The 17126-nt window shown below is 54.2% G+C and overlaps 1 protein-coding gene and 1 non-coding gene across 5 annotated transcripts; both read left to right on the forward strand.

Annotated features, from left to right (window-relative positions):
- Positions 1-315: 315 nt before the first annotated feature.
- On the forward strand, positions 316-16399 carry PRRC2A (proline rich coiled-coil 2A). Of its 4 annotated transcripts, none has more exons than XM_061195974.1 (31): positions 316-605; positions 2786-2960; positions 3472-3649; positions 4015-4114; positions 4209-4281; positions 4608-4751; positions 4899-5050; positions 5247-5326; positions 5476-5618; positions 6309-6399; positions 6512-6728; positions 7143-7617; positions 8082-8272; positions 8502-8796; positions 9171-9381; positions 9579-11447; positions 11967-12238; positions 12437-12567; positions 12809-12938; positions 13045-13130; positions 13327-13560; positions 13704-13844; positions 13952-14023; positions 14143-14310; positions 14510-14592; positions 14776-14986; positions 15084-15182; positions 15322-15534; positions 15648-15742; positions 15853-15943; positions 16062-16399. In XM_061195974.1, the coding sequence occupies exons 2-31, from the start codon at positions 2849-2851 to the stop codon at positions 16200-16202; spliced, it is 6498 nt and encodes a 2165-aa protein (XP_061051957.1). In that variant the 5' UTR covers positions 316-605; positions 2786-2848; the 3' UTR covers positions 16203-16399. The 4 variants fall into 4 exon arrangements, with proteins under 4 accessions (XP_061051957.1, XP_061051956.1, XP_061051958.1 ...); XM_061195973.1 differs by lacking the exon at positions 316-605 and adding an exon at positions 780-950; XM_061195975.1 differs by lacking the exons at positions 316-605; positions 2786-2960 and adding an exon at positions 2986-3066.
- On the forward strand, positions 3142-3272 carry LOC133095825 (small nucleolar RNA SNORA38). The gene has a single exon (XR_009701686.1). It is a non-coding gene; the product is annotated as a small nucleolar RNA SNORA38 (small nucleolar RNA).
- Positions 16400-17126: the final 727 nt, after the last annotated feature.

Raw genomic sequence — 17126 nt, forward strand, 5'->3', positions numbered from 1 at the left:
ATATACAAATATATTCATGAAAATTGTAGATTATAAAATTAAATGCCCGTCTTAGTCATTGGTTACCACTATTTTGATGAATAGGTTATTCGTAGCGTATCTTTGTTCAAATTATTTGCATGTATTATGCAAATAAGTAGAACTACCCACAGAAGGCCTATGCTGTGTGATGCACGCCCCTGGCCCCTTGGATTGGCCCGTCAATCCACCTTATTTGCATGACGTGATTTAATAAATGAAGGCCCGCCCCCCTGGTGCTTTCACCTCTCGCGAAGAGAAGCGTGAGTTGGGACTCTTCCCTGGTTACGTAAGCTCCGCCCTCCGGCAAAGAAACCCTTCCGCCCCGTCTTCTAGCTCCGTCTCCTTCGCCGAAAGCGCCACGGGCCTAGCATCGTTTCCTTCCACTTTCGGCGTCCCTACGTCTCTCCGTTCCCATCTCTCCACAAACGCACGACGCACGCTCCGTCTCTTTCTCCCCCTATTTGTCGTGCAAATTCTGCGCCCCAACCGCCCGGCCGACCGGCTCCGCATTCCCGCCCCCTCTACACGTCTCAACGGCCGACGCCGGGGGCCTTCCACTTCAGCCAACCGGCGTCCTAGCGCCTGTAAGTCCCTCCTCTTTATGCAAATAACCTATGTCAGCTTCGCACGCTCTGCTTTTTTTTGATAAGGATAGCCCTGGAAGTAAAGAGGGATAGGGTAGAAAGCGCCCCGCCCTTTATGCAAATTAAGGGGCGTGTCTAGGCGCGGAGGGAGGTGGCGGGGGGGGGCGCTCCCGGGGGTGGCGGTTGCCCGGATGGGCCGTTAGTCGGGGCCCAGCCGCGGAGTGAGCGAGGGAGACGGGAGGAGCCGAACCCGGCGCCATCCGTCGCCATCCGTCCCCGCCCCACCGCCATCCCACCCCGGGGAGCCCCTAGGCCCCGGTCCCGGACCCCTGCGCACCCGGCCAGGTGAGTCTGGGCGAGCCGAATGCTAACGCCCTTTTCCGGCGCGGGAGCAGTGGTGGCAGCGGCAGCGGCGGCGGTGGCGGGCCGGGGTGAGGAGAAGCTGCCATTAGCCGCCGCCATTTTGTCCTCCTGCTGCCGGGCCCTGCCTGCCCCTCCCCCTCCGATACTCCCACCCTGGGACCCGCGCTTCCAGCCCTATCTCTGAGTCTATGGCCTGCACTTACCCACTCACCTTATGGTTTCATGGGGCGACCCCCTATTCTTGGGCCGTAACTCCCCCCCTCCCCCGTTGCGCTCCTGGCCTTTCACCCGTATTTGTGGTCCCCTTACCCTGCCGCTGCTCTAGGGTGGGCCGCGCCTGACTGTCCTCTTCTCCTAGAGTCTCCCTTCCTCCATAGTGGACCCCTCCTATCATCCAGCGCTAAGGTTCCCCCTTCTTGACGCCCCACTTCGCGTCGAGTCACTCCCACTCTGGAGCCCTGCTTTTATCCCGCATCTGTGTTTCCTACGTTCCTCAATTTCTTCTCTGCTTTTTTCATGTTTCCTCTTTCTTATCATCTCTTTTCTATCCCAACCCCGCCCTTTCTCCGGAGTCTCTTGACGTTGCTCCCTTACTTTGGTCTGCATCCTTTTCCTACCATTCCCGCTTACGTGTATTATTTCTCACCTGCTTTCGTATTAATTCTCTTTTATTAGTTTTAGTTTCTTCACTATTCTTTTCTTTTCTTTTCTTTCATAAATTTATTTTCAAAGACTGGCCTCCTTAAACACCTTAAAAGCAATCCTCATCTAACCTGTCTTAAAGTTCTTGATTTGGATTATCATCCTGGTCCTGTCTGGATGTCTCACCAACTCCCATCTCTTTCCTTTACACCATTCTCTATAAACGAATGCCTTGTCACCCAGGAACTGACCGATGTTGGAGAGTTTGGCCGGCTTGGGGAGCAAGGGGTATTAGGGAAAGAAATGACTGCTGATGGGTGTTTTTACTGGGGGTAGGAAAATGAAGTTGGTTCCGGCCTTGGCCCCATGGTTACATGGTATGCTTGAGGTGGGTCCATAATGCTTTGTTTTTCTCACATCTACATAGGGTAAACCAGAGCCCACCAGTATTTCATCTGCAGACAAAAATTTTTCCAGGAGCTGGGATGGGGGCAAGTGTAGGAAAAGACAGGCTATCCCAAATACTTGGTTTTATAGCTTGGGAGTATGTAGAGCCCCATTTGTTCCCTCAGGAATTCTCTGGCACCAGCCCCCAGTCTGGCTGAGCAAGCTCATAAAATCCTTAAACTCCGGCATACCTTCCTGCAAACCTCCCCGGATGGGAGTGAGGCGGCTGGGAATAGAACCTGGCGCACAGAAAGCTGGTATCTAATAAGTAGGGGATCTAAAGCTCTGTTCCTTACATGATGGAGCTGTATGCGTCTTTCTGGTTTTCTCTGGAGCTTGGACTTGCCCTTTTTTATTGTAGGTCTCTGAAATGATTTTGGTGGAAAGAGATTATCACTTGTGGGCATAATGAAGAGGCTGCTACACTTTATATAGATTGGTACAAAGGGAAGAGTGTTTGTATTAGGAAGATACTGGATTTTTATTTGGGTTTCCTTAGCAAGAGGTGTCTGGGGGAAAGAGGGAACATGGCATTTGGGCTCCGTGGGGAGCTAAGTAGATAGTGGTTGCTTAAAGGAACTGGGGTGTTTGAATAGGCTGGAGGAAGAGACACTAGAGGGCCACATATCTGGGCCCCTGATGAGAATAAGTGGGAGCCTACGAGTCTGAGTTTCTGTTGGAGTCTCTAAATGGAGCAGAGACTGAAACACTTGGTATCTGGCCCACAGGCTCCGGCACGTTTTGGGGGAGGTGCCTGCAGGACCCAACGTACTCAATGAGCTTCCAGCGCAATGTCCGATCGCTCGGGGCCGACTGCCAAGGGGAAGGATGGAAAAAAGTATTCCTCGCTCAACCTGTTTGATACATATAAGGGCAAGTCCTTAGAGATCCAGAAACCCGCTGGTGAGGGTCCTGCAATGATGTTCCTAATTATAGGAGGCTGGGCATGAATGGGGCACATATTTCAGAGCTCTTCGAAGGGAAACAACTATGGTACATACATCCAAAGGTTAGAGGAACACTAGAGACTTTCTCATTTTATCTTGGGCCCCATGGGATGTTGCGCTTTGGGTGAACACCAGTACCCTCCTACAAAGGCGTGTCTGTGGTTTCCCGTCTTTGGACACGTAAGAATTGGAGGCAAAGAAATGTGGACTTGGAGAAGTCTGGGGCCAGCTTGTTCCCTGCAGGCTCAAGATCAACCATCCCACATAGAAGTATTGAATGTAAAGCATCTCAGCCTTCCTTCCTGATAGAATTTCGGAGGTTGCCTAGGGCAAAGGGAGGGAAGGTTTCTAGGAAAAGTTTGGTTTCTAAGAGAAGATATTGAGGATGTCTAAATGGGACCTAGGGTAGGATGCTGTCAGATCTTCTATATAAAGCATTTTTCACTTTCTCTCCACCTTTTCTCCAGTTGCCCCTCGCCATGGCCTGCAGAGTCTCGGGAAAGTTGCCATTGCTCGGCGTATGCCACCCCCAGCCAACCTTCCAAGCCTGAAAGCCGAGAACAAAGGCAATGACCCCAACGTCTCACTAGTGCCGAAAGACGGAACAGGATGGGCAAGCAAACAGGAGCAGTCCGACCCCAAGAGGTAGACAGAGACCTGGGGGACTTAGAGTTATGAGTATTTTAACTTTGAACTTCGGGATGAATGGGGGCTTGGTCTAGCCTGGCCACATGAGAGTCAGAGACAAACAGGGAAGACCCTGTCCTGCCTATTGTAGGACTCCTGTTAGATGACTAATGAACGGTATCTTTAGCTTTCTGTCAGATGTAAAGAAAGCTTGAAGAGTAGAGGACAGCTTATGCAGGGTGACGAGCTTATGGTATTTTGCCCTAATACTTGTTAAAAGTAGGGAGTAGACCTGAGTTCAGTTCCTGTTCTCCACCAGTTGGAGAAGCAGGGGAGCCGGAGCCATCTCAGACTCTAACTTTCTCATCCTACCATCCCCTCAGTTCCGATGCCTCAACCGCTCAGCCGCCGGAATCGCAGCCACTGCCGGCTTCACAGACGCCTGCCTCCAACCAACCGAAACGACCCCCAGCAGCCCCCGAGGTATCTGAAGAACTGGATGTTATTTAAGGGGCAGGGGCAAGAATGGCTCGTAGCTTCTCATCCACGTCACCATTTATTATCTCTGCTTCCCCAGAACACTCCTTCGGTTCCAAGCGGGGTAAAGTCCTGGGCACAGGCCAGTGTCACCCATGGAGCACATGGAGATGGTGAGTGCAGGGCTGTTTGGGGAGTCTCTTTGGGCACCATAGTAGGCAGGAGTCCTGCACTGTACCTCTTCATTCCTCTTTGGCTAAATTTTGGATCCCATATTCAGTTTCATGGGACACAGATGAGCAAGTTTGTCTCAGAATTAACTGAAGGTGAGGAGGTTGTCCCAAAACTGACCTTGTTTCTTGGGGAATGAACACGCAATATGTAGGGGGTGAGTTTGGAGGCAGAACTGGATCTGCTACCTGTCAGACCCTTTCACTTTCATGGTGCGTTCTCAGTAAATGTACTTGTGTCTCCTACTTTTGCATCTCAACACCAACAGGTGGAAGGGCATCAAGCCTACTGTCACGATTCTCTCGAGAGGAATTTCCGACCCTGCAGGCGGCTGGCGACCAGGACAAGGCTGCCAAGGAAAGGGAGTCTGCCGAACAGTCGTCTGGGCCCGGACCAAGCCTCCGCCCCCAAAGTGAGTGTCCGCCATTAGTGAGTGAATGAGTGGTTATCTTTTGGCCAGGACATTACCTTATTCCATCTCAGAGTTAGGTGCTAGCTTATTCATCTTTCTCCCCATCATTTTCAGCTATGTTCACTCTCTGCCTTTTCCAAAATACAGATTCTGCAACTTGGAGGGACGGAGGTGGGCGTGGCCCTGATGAGCTGGAGGGCCCGGACTCCAAACTTCATCACGGCCATGATCCCCGGGGTGGGCTGCAGCCTTCAGGCCCACCCCAGTTCCCTCCCTACCGCGGAATGATGCCGCCTTTCGTGAGTTTGGATATCTTGTTTTGGATTGGTTGTGCTGGAAGTTAGAGAGTTAGGAATTTAGGGCTTAGTCTTCGGAGGGGACACATGGAAAGCAGGGGCCTGTGACATATCGTGAGGGTGGGAGGATAATAGGTTTAGGGAGCTGGTAAGCTATTTGACTGTCCCTCTGAGCAGCTACTATTGGGCCCTTTTGCAGATGTATCCCCCATATCTCCCGTTCCCTCCGCCCTATGGACCCCAGGGGCCTTACCGATACCCCACTCCTGATGGGCCCGGGTGAGTAATCTAGGTCTGGGTTTGTGGTTGGGGACAGGGGAAGCCTATTGGGGAGGAGATGGTTTTCTAGCCAGGAGGCTCAGTCTTGTATGTGATTATACAACGTGCCATTTTTTAATCTCTTCTCCCATTTGCTTTTTCATACACAGCCGTTTCCCCCGTGTGGCAGGCCCCCGAGGTTCAGGGCCGCCAATGCGCCTTGTAGAACCTGTGGGTCGGCCTTCCATTCTTAAAGAAGATAATCTCAAAGAATTTGATCAGTTGGACCAGGAGAATGATGATGGTTGGGCAGGTGAGTGGATACTAAGGACCAAGTATTTTTGTTTGGTTTCGGTTTGGGGTTTTTTTGTTTGTTTGTTTTGGTTTTTGGTTTGGTTTGGTTTTTGGCTGCACTGCACAGGTTATGAGATCTTAATTCCCCTACCAGGGATTGAACCCAGGCCCTCGGCAGTGAAAGTGTGGAGTCCTAACCACTGGACTGCCAGGGAATTCCCAAGTGTTTTAGTTTTAAAAAGCAAAATGTGATGAGGAAAAAACGGGTTATACAGGACTTCTCTGGTAGTCCAGTGGTTAAGACTTCACTTTTCAATGCAGGGGGTGCAGGTTCGACCCCTGGTCAGGGAGCTAAGATCCCACATGCCTTGTGGCCAAAAACCAAAACATAAAACAGAAGCAGTATTGTAACAAATTCAATAGAGACTTTGAAAATGGTCCACATCAAAAAAAAATCTTAAAAAAAAAAAAACGGGTTGTGTGGGAGAAAAGCAGATACTGAAAGGTAGGGGAGATAGGTGGAGAAAAGCCAAGTCCTGGTAGAGAACTAAGAGGAGTGAGAATGAGAGTCATGGTGGGGATCTGGATGTCAGTGGGAGGAGGGCAGTTGGCATTAGTAGTACATCCCATCACGTAGTTCCTGTGTTCTAGAAAATATGAGATTGGAGAGCAGAATGCTTGGGTTACCACTCTTCACTATTCTCCTCAGGGGCCCACGAGGAGGTCGACTACACTGAGAAGCTCAAGTTCAGCGATGAGGAAGACGGGCGAGACTCCGATGAGGAGGGAGCTGAGGGCCAGTGAGTTCGGGCCCTCTGGGGAGAGGAGGGGGCTCCGTTTCTCTCATGGTAATATACTCTTAAAGGAGTTGGGTTGCAGCTGATTTTAATTCCACTGTTGGTCTGCTCACAGCAAGGAATCCCAGTCAGCTGCTGGTGAGGAACGGCCCCCTGAAGCAGATGGCAAAAAGGGCAACTCCCCCGGCAGCGAACCACCCCCTCCCAAGACGGCCTGGGCAGAGACCTCTCGGCCTCCAGAGACAGAGCCGGGGCCTCCTGCCCCAAAGCCTCCCCCACCCCCACCTCACCGGGGCCCCACCGGGAACTGGGGCCCCCCTGGGGACTACCCAGTGAGTGTCTACAATGAGGGGTTGAGAGGGTCAGTTGTGGGAGATTAGTTTCAGCTGAGTAATTGAAGCAGTAGTAATAAGAGGAAGCTGGAGGGAGGACCGAAAATGGGCTGCAGGAAGCGTAGAGCTGTGGAGCATCTCTGGAAAGGTTTGGAACATCGTTGGTGTTAGGCGAGTCTGGGTGAAAAGAGAAACTGGGATGCCAGTTAGGAAAAACAAGGAGACCTGGGTGTTTGGGTCTCTGAAAGAGAGGAAACAAGACTAGGATGATGAGTTTGTCCCTACCCTGAGAGGCCATCAACCCCAAGGCCTGGTTTTTGCACCTGCAGCTAGATAGTTGATCAGTTTGTGAAAGAGATCTTAAGAAACATAATGACTGATACCTCTGGCCCTGCTGGGTCTGCCCACTGACAGGATCGCGGGGGCCCTCCCTGCAAGCCCCCAGCACCCGAAGATGAGGATGAGGCTTGGCGGCAGCGGCGAAAGCAGTCTTCGTCTGAAATCTCCCTGGCTGTGGAGCGAGCCCGGCGACGGCGAGAGGAGGAGGAACGGCGCATGCAGGAGGAACGCAGGGCAGCCTGTGCCGAGAAACTCAAGCGACTCGATGAGAAGTTTGGGGCACCTGACAAGCGGCTCAAATCGGAGCCTGTTGTACCACCTGCTGCCCCTCCTGCCCCCGTTCCACCACCTGCAGCCCCCAAAGAACTCCCTGCACCTCCAGCTCCTCCACCGGCACCAGTCCCGACACCTGAAAAAGAACCGGAAGAGCCGGCACAGGCCCCTCCTGCCCAGTCCACCCCCACTCCAGGTGTGGCTCCAGCTCCCACCGTGGTGAGTGGTGGTGGCAGCACCAGTAGCACCAGCAGTGGCAGCTTCGAAGCCAGCCCAGGTATGGAGATGGTGATGGGTACTACCAGGTGCCAGATTTCTTATTTGCTTGGGGTTGAGGGTGAAGGTGGTAAGGATGTGAGTAAAGGAAATAGAAGGCAGTTGTTTCAGTTTATTGGACTATCAGTGGTAGGGGCGAAAAGGATCTTTTTGCTTGTATGGACATCCGAGGGGGAAAGGTTGTGTTACTTGAATGCATGAATAAGTAGTGACCTAAAACCACTTCCCGTAGGCCTAGAGTGGAGCAAGGCTGAAGAAGTGTTTGTTACTTTTGATGATCTCATGGGAAGTTAATGCCACCATCGTTGGCTTTTGAGAGACCATGAAGAGTTTTCATGGGTTTTAAATGGGATGGTCTTAACCTTAGTGGGGGAGCTCGAGGTGAGAGCTGAAATTATGGGGGTGTTCATGGAATATCTGTTGGGGGACTAGACCACTTTGATGAGTGTCTTTTCTTTAATGCAGTGGAACCCCAACTGCCCTCAAAAGAGGGTCCTGAACCACCAGAAGAGGTTCCTTCTCCTGCCACGCCCCCAGCCCCAAAGGTGGAGCCCAAGGGTGATGGGGTTGGTCCTACCCGTCAGCCCCCCAGCCAAGGCTTGAGCTACCCCAAGTATCAGAAATCATTGCCTCCTCGTTTCCAGCGGCAGCAGCAGGTGAAACTAAGTTACTTCCCCTCTTAAGGGCTGCTTTTCTTGGTCTCAACATTTATCCTATCCATGAGTTACTTTCTGGGTCCCTCTAGCAGTTCTCTTTCCTTTGTGTCACCCTAGTTTCCATCTAGTCCAGGTATTTGTCCCATTTGCGGGTTTTTGTTTTTTGTTTTGTTCGGTTTTTTGTTTGGGGCCTTTGATGCCTCTCTCATCCCCTTTTGTCCTTCCCCAGGAGCAGCTCTTGAAGCAGCAACAGCAGCAGTGGCAGCAGCATCAACAGGGCTCCGCCCCACCTGCCCCAGTGCCCCCATCACCACCACAGCCTGTGACCATGGGGGCTGTGCCAGCTCCACAGGCTCCGCCACCACCCCCCAAGGCCCTGTACCCAGGTGCTCTGGGCCGGCCCCCACCCATGCCCCCTATGAACTTTGATCCCCGCTGGATGATGATTCCTCCTTATGTGGACCCCCGGCTCCTTCAGGGCCGGCCCCCTCTGGACTTCTATCCTCCTGGTGTGCATCCCTCTGGTAAGGGGCCATAGAAGAGGTAGGGGGTGGTGGACCCCTTAGTCCTGGGAAGTGGGTATCAGCATCTTGCTACGGGGATGAAGGGCCACCAATTAAGAGGGGAGCCTAGCACTGCTGAGATACCTCTTTGTTGCAAAAATGAAACAGTGGTCCTTCTTTAACTGGGATTTACCTGGGTGGGGGGATTAATTGGATTCATCTGTAGGGAAGCTTAGTGGATAACTGTGTTTCAGGAGTGTGGGCAAGGCCCAGGAGATAGAGGTGCTGACATTGACTGGGCTGACATGGAAGATTAACTGGGGAGATGCTTTTTGGGCTGGAGGGCTTGTAACATAAAAAAGGGTTGTTCTTCTCATACTGTTTTGTTTCCTCAGGCCTAGTTCCCCGGGAGCGCTCAGACAGTGGAGGCTCAAGCTCAGAGCCATTTGAGCGCCATGCACCCCCCCTCTTACGGGATCGTGGCACCCCACCAGTGGATCCAAAGTTGGCCTGGGTAGGAGATGTCTTCACCACCACACCTGCTGACCCCCGCCCACTTACCTCACCACTGCGCCAGGCTGCTGACGAGGATGAGAAGGGGATGAGGTGAGTCTGAGTAGAGAAATAGGTGGGTTTCCAGTGAAAATATTTAGGCTAGGAGAAAAGGTACTTTGGGTTATCGGTGAAGTGATAGGGGTAAACGTGAAAGGAGTGTCTGGGTCATAATAAAGTGTTCTCTTTCCCCATCTAGTTCGTTTTTCTTAAGATACTTAATTTCTATTCTTTTCTGTCTCCCTCTTCAGGAGCGAGACCCCTCCAGTACCTCCCCCACCACCCTATCTGGCCAGTTATCCAGGCTTTCCTGAGAATGGAGCCCCTGGGCCCCCAATCCCTCGCTTCCCTCTGGAGGAGCCAGCTCCCCCAGGGCCCCGTCCACTCCCCTGGCCCCCAGGCAATGATGAGGCAGCCAAGATACAAGCTCCACCACCTAAAAAGGAAACCCCCAAGGAGGAGACTCCACAGCTGACCGGGCCAGAAGCTGGTCGAAAGCCTGCCCGTGGAATCGGAGGCCAAGGCCCCCCACCACCTCGCAGAGAGAGCCGCACTGAGACCCGCTGGGGCCCTCGTCCAGGCAGCAGTCGTCGTGGAATCCCTCCAGAGGAGCCAGGGGCCCCTCCCCGCCGCGCTGGGCCCATCAAGAAACCCCCACCGCCTGCAAAAGTTGAAGATCTGCCCCCCAAGCCCCTCGAACAGGGGGATGAAACCCCCAAGGTTCCAAAGCCAGACCCGTTGAAGACGGCAAAGGGGAAGATAGGTGGCCCCAAGGAGACCCCACCCAGTGGGACTCTTTCCCCTGCCCCAAGGCTTCGGAGGGACTATTCCTATGAGAGAGTGGGTCCTACCTCTTGCCGGGGTCGGGGCCGAGGGGAGTATTTTGCCAGAGGGAGGGGTTTTCGGGGCACCTATGGGGGGCGGGGGCGGGGAGCCCGAAGCCGAGAGTTCCGTAGTTACCGGGAATTCCGAGGAGATGATGGGCGTGGAGGTGGGGCAGGGGGACCAAACCATCCTCCTGCTCCCCGAGGCCGCACTGCCAGCGAGACACGGAGTGAGGGTTCAGAGTATGAAGAAATCCCCAAGCGGCGCCGGCAGCGGGGTTCAGAGACAGGCAGCGAGACCCATGAGAGTGATCTGGCCCCCTCAGACAAGGAGGCCCCAACACCCAAGGAAGGAGTACTTATACAGGTTCCTCTTGCTCCCCCACCGTCAGGAGCACCCCCTTCACCAGCCCCAGCCCGCTTTTCCACTGCCCGAGGTGGACGAGTCTTCACTCCCAGAGGGGTGCCATCACGCCGGGGTCGAGGGGGAGGGCGGCCCCCTCCCCCCATTTGCCCAGGCTGGAGCCCCCCAACCAAGTCTCTGGCTCCAAAGAAGCCTCCAACAGGTCCTTTGCCTCCAAGTAAGGAGCCTTTGAAAGAGAAGCTGATCCCAGGGCCCCTGTCCCCCATGGCCCGAGGAGGCAGCAGTGGAGGCAGCAACGTAGGCATGGGTGTGGAAGATGGAGAGCGGCCTAGAAGGAGGCGACATGGGAGGGCTCAGCAGCAGGACAAACCGCCTCGTTTCCGGAGACTGAAACAGGAACGGGAGAACGCTGCCAGGGGGGCCGAGGGCAAGTCCTCTTCCCTTGCCCTTCCAGTCTCCACTCCTGGACCAGAGGAGGCCCTCACAGCGGTAGCAGTGCCCCCACCACCTCGCCGGGCAGCTGCTAAGTCTCCCGATCTGTCAAACCAGAACTCAGACCAAGCCAATGAGGAATGGGAGACTGCCTCAGAGAGCAGTGACTTTGCCAGTGAGCGCCGGGGGGACAAGGAGGCTCCGCCAGCAGCACTGCTAACCCCCAAAGCTGTGGGGACTCCTGGGGGCAGTGGAGGTGGAGCTGGACCAGGCATTTCAGCCATGTCCCGTGGAGAGCTGAGCCAGAGAGCGAGAGATTTGAGCAAGCGGAGCTTCTCGAGTCAGCGGCCAGGCATGGAAAGGCAGAACCGGCGCCCAGGCCCAAGCAGCAAGTCTGGCAGTGGTGGCGGCAGCAGTGGAGGAGGTGGCGGGGGTCCTGGAGGGAGAACTGGCCCAGGGCGAGGGGACAAGAGGAGCTGGCCCTCTCCCAAGAACCGAAGGTGGGTACAGGCAGGTGATTTAAGTTTATTCTTAGGGTTAAAAAGTTGGGGGAGGGGAGAAAACCTGGGGGAAAGGTGTGGTTGTGTGCTGTGGAGTGTGAGATCAGAGGGCGCAGGGTAAGTTCTTAGGTGCGCTAGGTTATCCATGTTTAGGTAAAGTAGCTGGAAAGCAGTTGACAGCGTTCGGAACACCCATATTCCTTGCTTTCCCCTCGATAGACCTTTACGAGTAGAATTCCTTGGAAGTGCTCAGAAATGGGGAATTTTCTGGCAGTCCAGTGGTTAGGACTCGGCGCTTTCACTCTTGGAGCCTGGGTTCGATCCCTGGCTGGGGAGCCGAGAATACCACAAGCCGCATGGTGTGTGTGTGTCGGGGGGGGGGGGGCGGGGGGAGTGCTCAGAAACACCTGGATTTTAGCGCAGAGGACTGGTTGAAGGTGGAGAGGTAGAGGAGATTTGACTTGTAGGGAAGATGTAACAATTCTGTGCATACTGGAATGGATGCTCTGTTTTCTTCAGCCGTCCTCCAGAGGAGCGTCCCCCAGGGCTCCCTCTGCCTCCCCCACCTCCCAGCAGTTCTGCTGTCTTCCGCCTGGACCAAGTTATCCACAGCAACCCTGCTGGCATCCAACAGGCTCTGGCCCAGCTCAGCAGCCGCCAAGGAAGTGCAGCTGCACCAGGGGGGCACCCAAGGCCCAAGCCTGGGCCTCCCCAAACCCCCCAAGGCCCCTCCCCTCGGCCCCCAACCCGGTATGACCCTCAGAGGGCCAACAACAATGACGTCAATTTGGGTAAGCTGGAGGGGCTGAGGGTGCAAATGTCTCCATCCCCAGAGAAGGCCAGGTGCTGAAGGGGGAAGAATCTGGCCTGGGAGCCCTGATGCTGGGTGTCTGCACTGAGGGTGGAAGGGTTGGGAGGTGGAGTACAGAGGGAAAAGCTCGGTTCAGTGATAGAGCAAGACATGCTGACGGATTTCCCCTTTTCCCCAGACCCCCACTTGGAGGAGCCAGGGCCGATGGTCAGGGGGGTGGGCGGGACTCCCCGGGACTCTGCCGGGGTTAATCCCTTCCCCCCCAAACGGCGAGAGCGGCCTCCCAGAAAACCGGAGCTGCTGCAGGAGGTGAGGGATGGGGCTTGAGGTGATGTTTCACTGCTCTCACTTTCAAAGGTTTTCACTTATGTTTTCTTCACTCTTTTTCCTATTTTTGTCATTGTGTTTTCACCCCAAATTCTCAGTGTTACTTGCTGTTTATCTCCCACATCTCCCTGTTTCCCCACAAGTGGGGCACTCTGTCTCAGGTGCTTACATTCCCCAGTTCCCACCTCATTCATGTTTTGCTTCTGGCCTTTCTCACCTTTAGGAATCTTTGCCACCTTCTCATAGCTCTGGATTCTTGGGCCCCAAACCTGAGGGCCCAGGCCCTCAGGGAGAGTCCAGAGATGCAGGAACAGAAGCCCTGACCCCTCACCTCTGGAATCGTATACATACTGGTGAGTTGAGCTGAGCAGAAAGAGGGACTGGGTTAGAGGGCTTAGAGAGCGAGGCGGGCCACAGAGCCATCTTCTCTCACTCCTGTTGTGTTGGTGCTCCTCCCAGCCACTAGCCGGAAGAGTTACCAGCCTGGCTCCATGGAGCCTTGGATGGAATCCCTGAGTCCTTTTGAGGATGTGGCTGGCACGGAGGTAAGTGAGGGTGGGAAGGAGTGTCTGAGCTGGGATTTTATTGAGCAGTGGTCGTACTTCCCCACCTATTCTGGGATGAGTGTGGGGCTGTTGCATCACGTAGCTGCCTACTTTCTGTAGTTTGTCTGTGTGTGTACCACAGTCAGGTATTGGGGTGCCTTCTACTCTGACCTAACTCCTTCTCCACTCCTCTCAGATGAGTCAGTCTGACAGTGGGGTGGACCTGAGTGGGGATTCTCAGGTGTCATCAGGTCCCTGCAGCCAGCGAAGTTCCCCTGATGGAGGACTCAAGGGGGCAGCAGAGGGGCCCCCCAAGCGGTCTGGAGGCCCCTCCCCCCTGAATGCTGTTCCTGGTGAGGGTCCACCTGGCTCTGAACCCTCTGAACCTCCTAGGAGACGGCCACCTGCCCCCCACGATGGAGACAGAAAGGTAAATGACCAAGAAAGGATAAGAATGTTTCTGGGACTTTGACTTTGGCCTTACCTTTGTCTCCCCTTTCCTCTGCCTGTGTGTGCTGATTGGGGCTTCCTTTTCCTTCCCCCAACCCTACTTCACTGTGTTGCCCTACCTAGGAGCTGCCCCGGGAGCAGCCTCTGCCCCCTGGGCCCATTGGCACAGAACGATTGCAGCGTACAGACCGGGGCCCAGAGCCTGGCTCCCTCCGGCCATCCCATCGACCTGGTCCTCCGGTCCAGTTTGGTACCAATGACAAGGTTTGTGTAGGCTAGATCTGGGTGTCTTGGGTGGGGTGGACTAGAAGTGGGATGTGGAGGACACATGTCTGAATCATGGGACAATCTCTCCTGCCTCATGATCACAGGACTCGGACTTGTGCCTAGTGGTGGGAGACAGTTTAAAAGCAGAGAAGGAGCTAACGGTATCAGTCACTGAGGTAAGTGGGAGAGTGAGGTTTTGGGGAAAGGCCTTAGACCTCTGGAAAAAGGGGTCTGGGAGTGACTTGGGCATCCAGGTTGCCCAGATAGCCCCCTTGACAAGTCTTCTCCTTCCCAGGCCATTCCCCTAGCCCGAGACTGGGAGCTGCTCCCCAGTGCTTCTGCCTCAGCTGAGCCACAATCCAAGAACCTGGGTTCTGGGCACTGTGGCCCAGAGACCAGCTCCTCAGGCCAACGCTTGTACCCTGAGGTCTTCTATGGCAGCCCTGGGCCTCCCAGTTCTCAGGTAGGTCCTACTTCCTATCCCAAGACCCCTTTCTGCCTGTAGTCTCCTAATATCAAACCTTTCCAATTTGTAGTTTTTAACACTTTTTTTTTTTTTTTTGTCATTTCATATTTCTCCCTGCTTTTGCTGTAGTGGGTGGGGTGGGTGAGCTTTTCTGGACCAGGAAAACTGGAGCTATTCCATACTTGCTCTCCTGCAGGTTTCAGGGGGAGCCATAGACTCTCAGCTACATCCCAACAATGGAGGTTTCCGCCCTGGGACACCCTCATTGCACCCTTACAGGTAAGACTAGATCTCTGTGGATCTCAGAAGGAAATGGAACTGTGTTTCAGGGGAAGAGGGAAGGGGAAAACATTTCTAGGGTACCCGGCGGCTAGTGGACTTAACAGTACTGTTCAGACTAAAGGAGTAAATGACTCTGGCTTCCTGATGCCTTTCCTCCCCCTTGCCCCAATTTCTTTTCAGATCACAGCCCCTGTACCTCCCCCCAGGCCCAGCCCCACCCTCGGCACTGCTCTCTGGGGTAGCTGTCAAGGGCCAGTTTCTGGATTTCTCCACACTGCAAGCAACAGAACTGGGGAAGTTGCCAGCTGGAGGAGTTCTCTACCCTCCACCTTCCTTCCTCTACTCTCCAGCTTTCTGCCCTAGCCCTTTGCCAGACCCACCCTTGCTTCAGGTAAGAAGAGGTGGGGGTGTGCTGGGCTTAGGGAGTTAGGGGTGGGGTGAAGAATGCTTTTGGGGGAGTTGACTTATTCCTCCCTGTTCCCCAACAGGTGCGACAGGATCTGCCATCCCCTTCAGATTTTTATTCTCCTCCTCTGCAACCTGGTGGCCAAAGTGGCTTCCTCCCCTCAGGGGCCCCTGCCCAGCAGGTACCTTTTATCTTCCCAGTTCCCCTTTGTTCTGTTCTCCTCCAACTTCTAGCTTTTTTTGTTACTTGTTTGGACTCTCTCCCTGGTTTTCTGACATTCCTCCCTGCCCCAACACACACTCCCATGTTTCTCGTTACAGATGCTTCTACCCATGGTGGACTCTCAGCTGCCTGTGGTGAACTTCAGCTCCTTGCCACCAGCGCCGCCTCCTGCCCCACCCCCCCTTTCTCTGTTACCTGTGGGCCCTGCTCTGCAGCCCCCCAGCCTGGCTGTGCGGCCCCCACCTGCTCCTGCTACTCGGGTGCTGCCTTCACCTGCCAGGCCTTTCGGCCCTAGCTTGGGGCGAGCAGAGGTAAGGTACAGGAACTGAAGTGCTAGGGAACCCCAAGAGTTAGGGGTAAGGATTTAGCATCTCGAGATAAAAGGGTTGAGAGGCAGGATGCTCATGAATTTTTTGTCCTTCAGCTGCACCCAGTAGAACTAAAGCCGTTCCACGATTATCGAAAACTGAACAGCAACCTTGGGGGACCTGGGTCATCACGTACTCCTCCAGCTGGAAGGCAAGAGAAGGGAATGGGGATGCAGACTGCCTATCCATCCCCAAGGACTTACTTTCTTTGGGGACCAGGGGCGGGTCTTAAGGTTGCCTCAAATGCCATTCCTCCTTTAGGTCTTTCTCTGGCCTCAACTCCCGTCTCAAGGCCCCACCTTCCACCTACAGCGGAGTCTTCCGCACCCAGCGCATCGACCTCTACCAGCAGGTGAAGGAGAAACCCCTGTGGTCTCAAGTCTTAATTTAAAAGTCACCACCTGAGTTCCTGTCTTTCATCCCTGACCTCCCTGTTTGACTTAACTCTTCCACATGTACCCGTCCCCCAGGCCTCCCCACCAGATGCCCTGCGCTGGACGCCGAAGCCTTGGGAGCGGACGGGGCCACCTTCTAGAGAAGGGCCGTCCCGAAGGGCAGAGGAGCCTGGGTCCCGAGGGGACAAGGAGCCTGGATTGCCCCCACCCTGCTGAGGGAGTGCCCTTTGCCCCCCACCCCCCCCGGGGCTTGTATATAGATTATAAATATATAAGGGGGAAAGGGGTGGGTGGGGCGGGGTTGCGGGGCTGGGGCCTCGCTTCCCCTCCTCCCCCCTCCCCTGGTCCCCTATCCCTGGGGCCGTTTGTTAAAAAAGAAGAATAAAAGGATTAAAAAAATATTTCCAAAATGATTTTGGGGATGGGTCAGTTGTTTGCAATGTCCTGTGTCATAGTTCAGTGCCAAGTGATCCGTAGAGTGGTTTCAGTCAGGGAACTATTTGCCATTTACCTCAGTGATGTAACAGAACTACCTCAGAACAAACTTTGGTTGTATCTTAAAAGTTCTGTGGGCCAGGAATTAGAGCTGGGCTCCCCTGGGCAAATCTTGTGCCAGTGCGTGAGGTTGGTCGGTAACCAGTCAGCCAGCACCTGACAGCTCCTTGGTCCTAGAGGGCTTCTGCTCACATGTCTGGGGCCATGTTGGGACATCTGGAAGGCAGAACTCCATTGGGTTGTCAACCACTATCTCTGCATGGCTTCTCTGGCAAGATATCCTGAGTCATAAGGCCTTTCAATGTCCCTGAGTCAGTGTTCCAAGAGGTCTGGGCAGAAGCTGCAAAGTTTACAACCTGTTCTTAGGTTTCTGCCACGTTCTATTTGCCCAGCACGAACTAGCTAAAAAGGGGAAGGGACAGCAACTGCATCTCAAAAGGAACAGCGGAGAATTTGCAGCCACATGTCCCTTTGGTCCTGCCTACAAAGAAAGGAAGTGCCTTTATAGCTGTCACGTGTTCAAGCACAAGGCTTGAACTTGGGCTCCTTGAACTGGGTAGACCAGTTCCACCATAGTCAAACTTGGTTGAGTTACACTGGTACCACTGCATGCTAGTCAAGACTACAGGTCTGCAGCTGCTTGTC

This window comes from Eubalaena glacialis, chromosome 7 (assembly GCF_028564815.1).
Source record: "Eubalaena glacialis isolate mEubGla1 chromosome 7, mEubGla1.1.hap2.+ XY, whole genome shotgun sequence".
NCBI classification, from domain to species: Eukaryota; Metazoa; Chordata; class Mammalia; order Artiodactyla; family Balaenidae; genus Eubalaena; species Eubalaena glacialis.

Excerpts from the sequence above, each read along its gene's own strand:
- PRRC2A (XM_061195974.1), top strand. The coding sequence starts at position 2,849 with ATGTCCGATCGCTCGGGGCCGACTGCCAAGGGGAAGGATGGAAAAAAG. Across the intron at positions 3,650-4,014 it reads GAGCAGTCCGACCCCAAGAG|TTCCGATGCCTCAACCGCTC; the intron begins GTAGACAGAGAC and ends CCATCCCCTCAG. Across the intron at positions 4,282-4,607 it reads CCATGGAGCACATGGAGATG|GTGGAAGGGCATCAAGCCTA; the intron begins GTGAGTGCAGGG and ends CAACACCAACAG.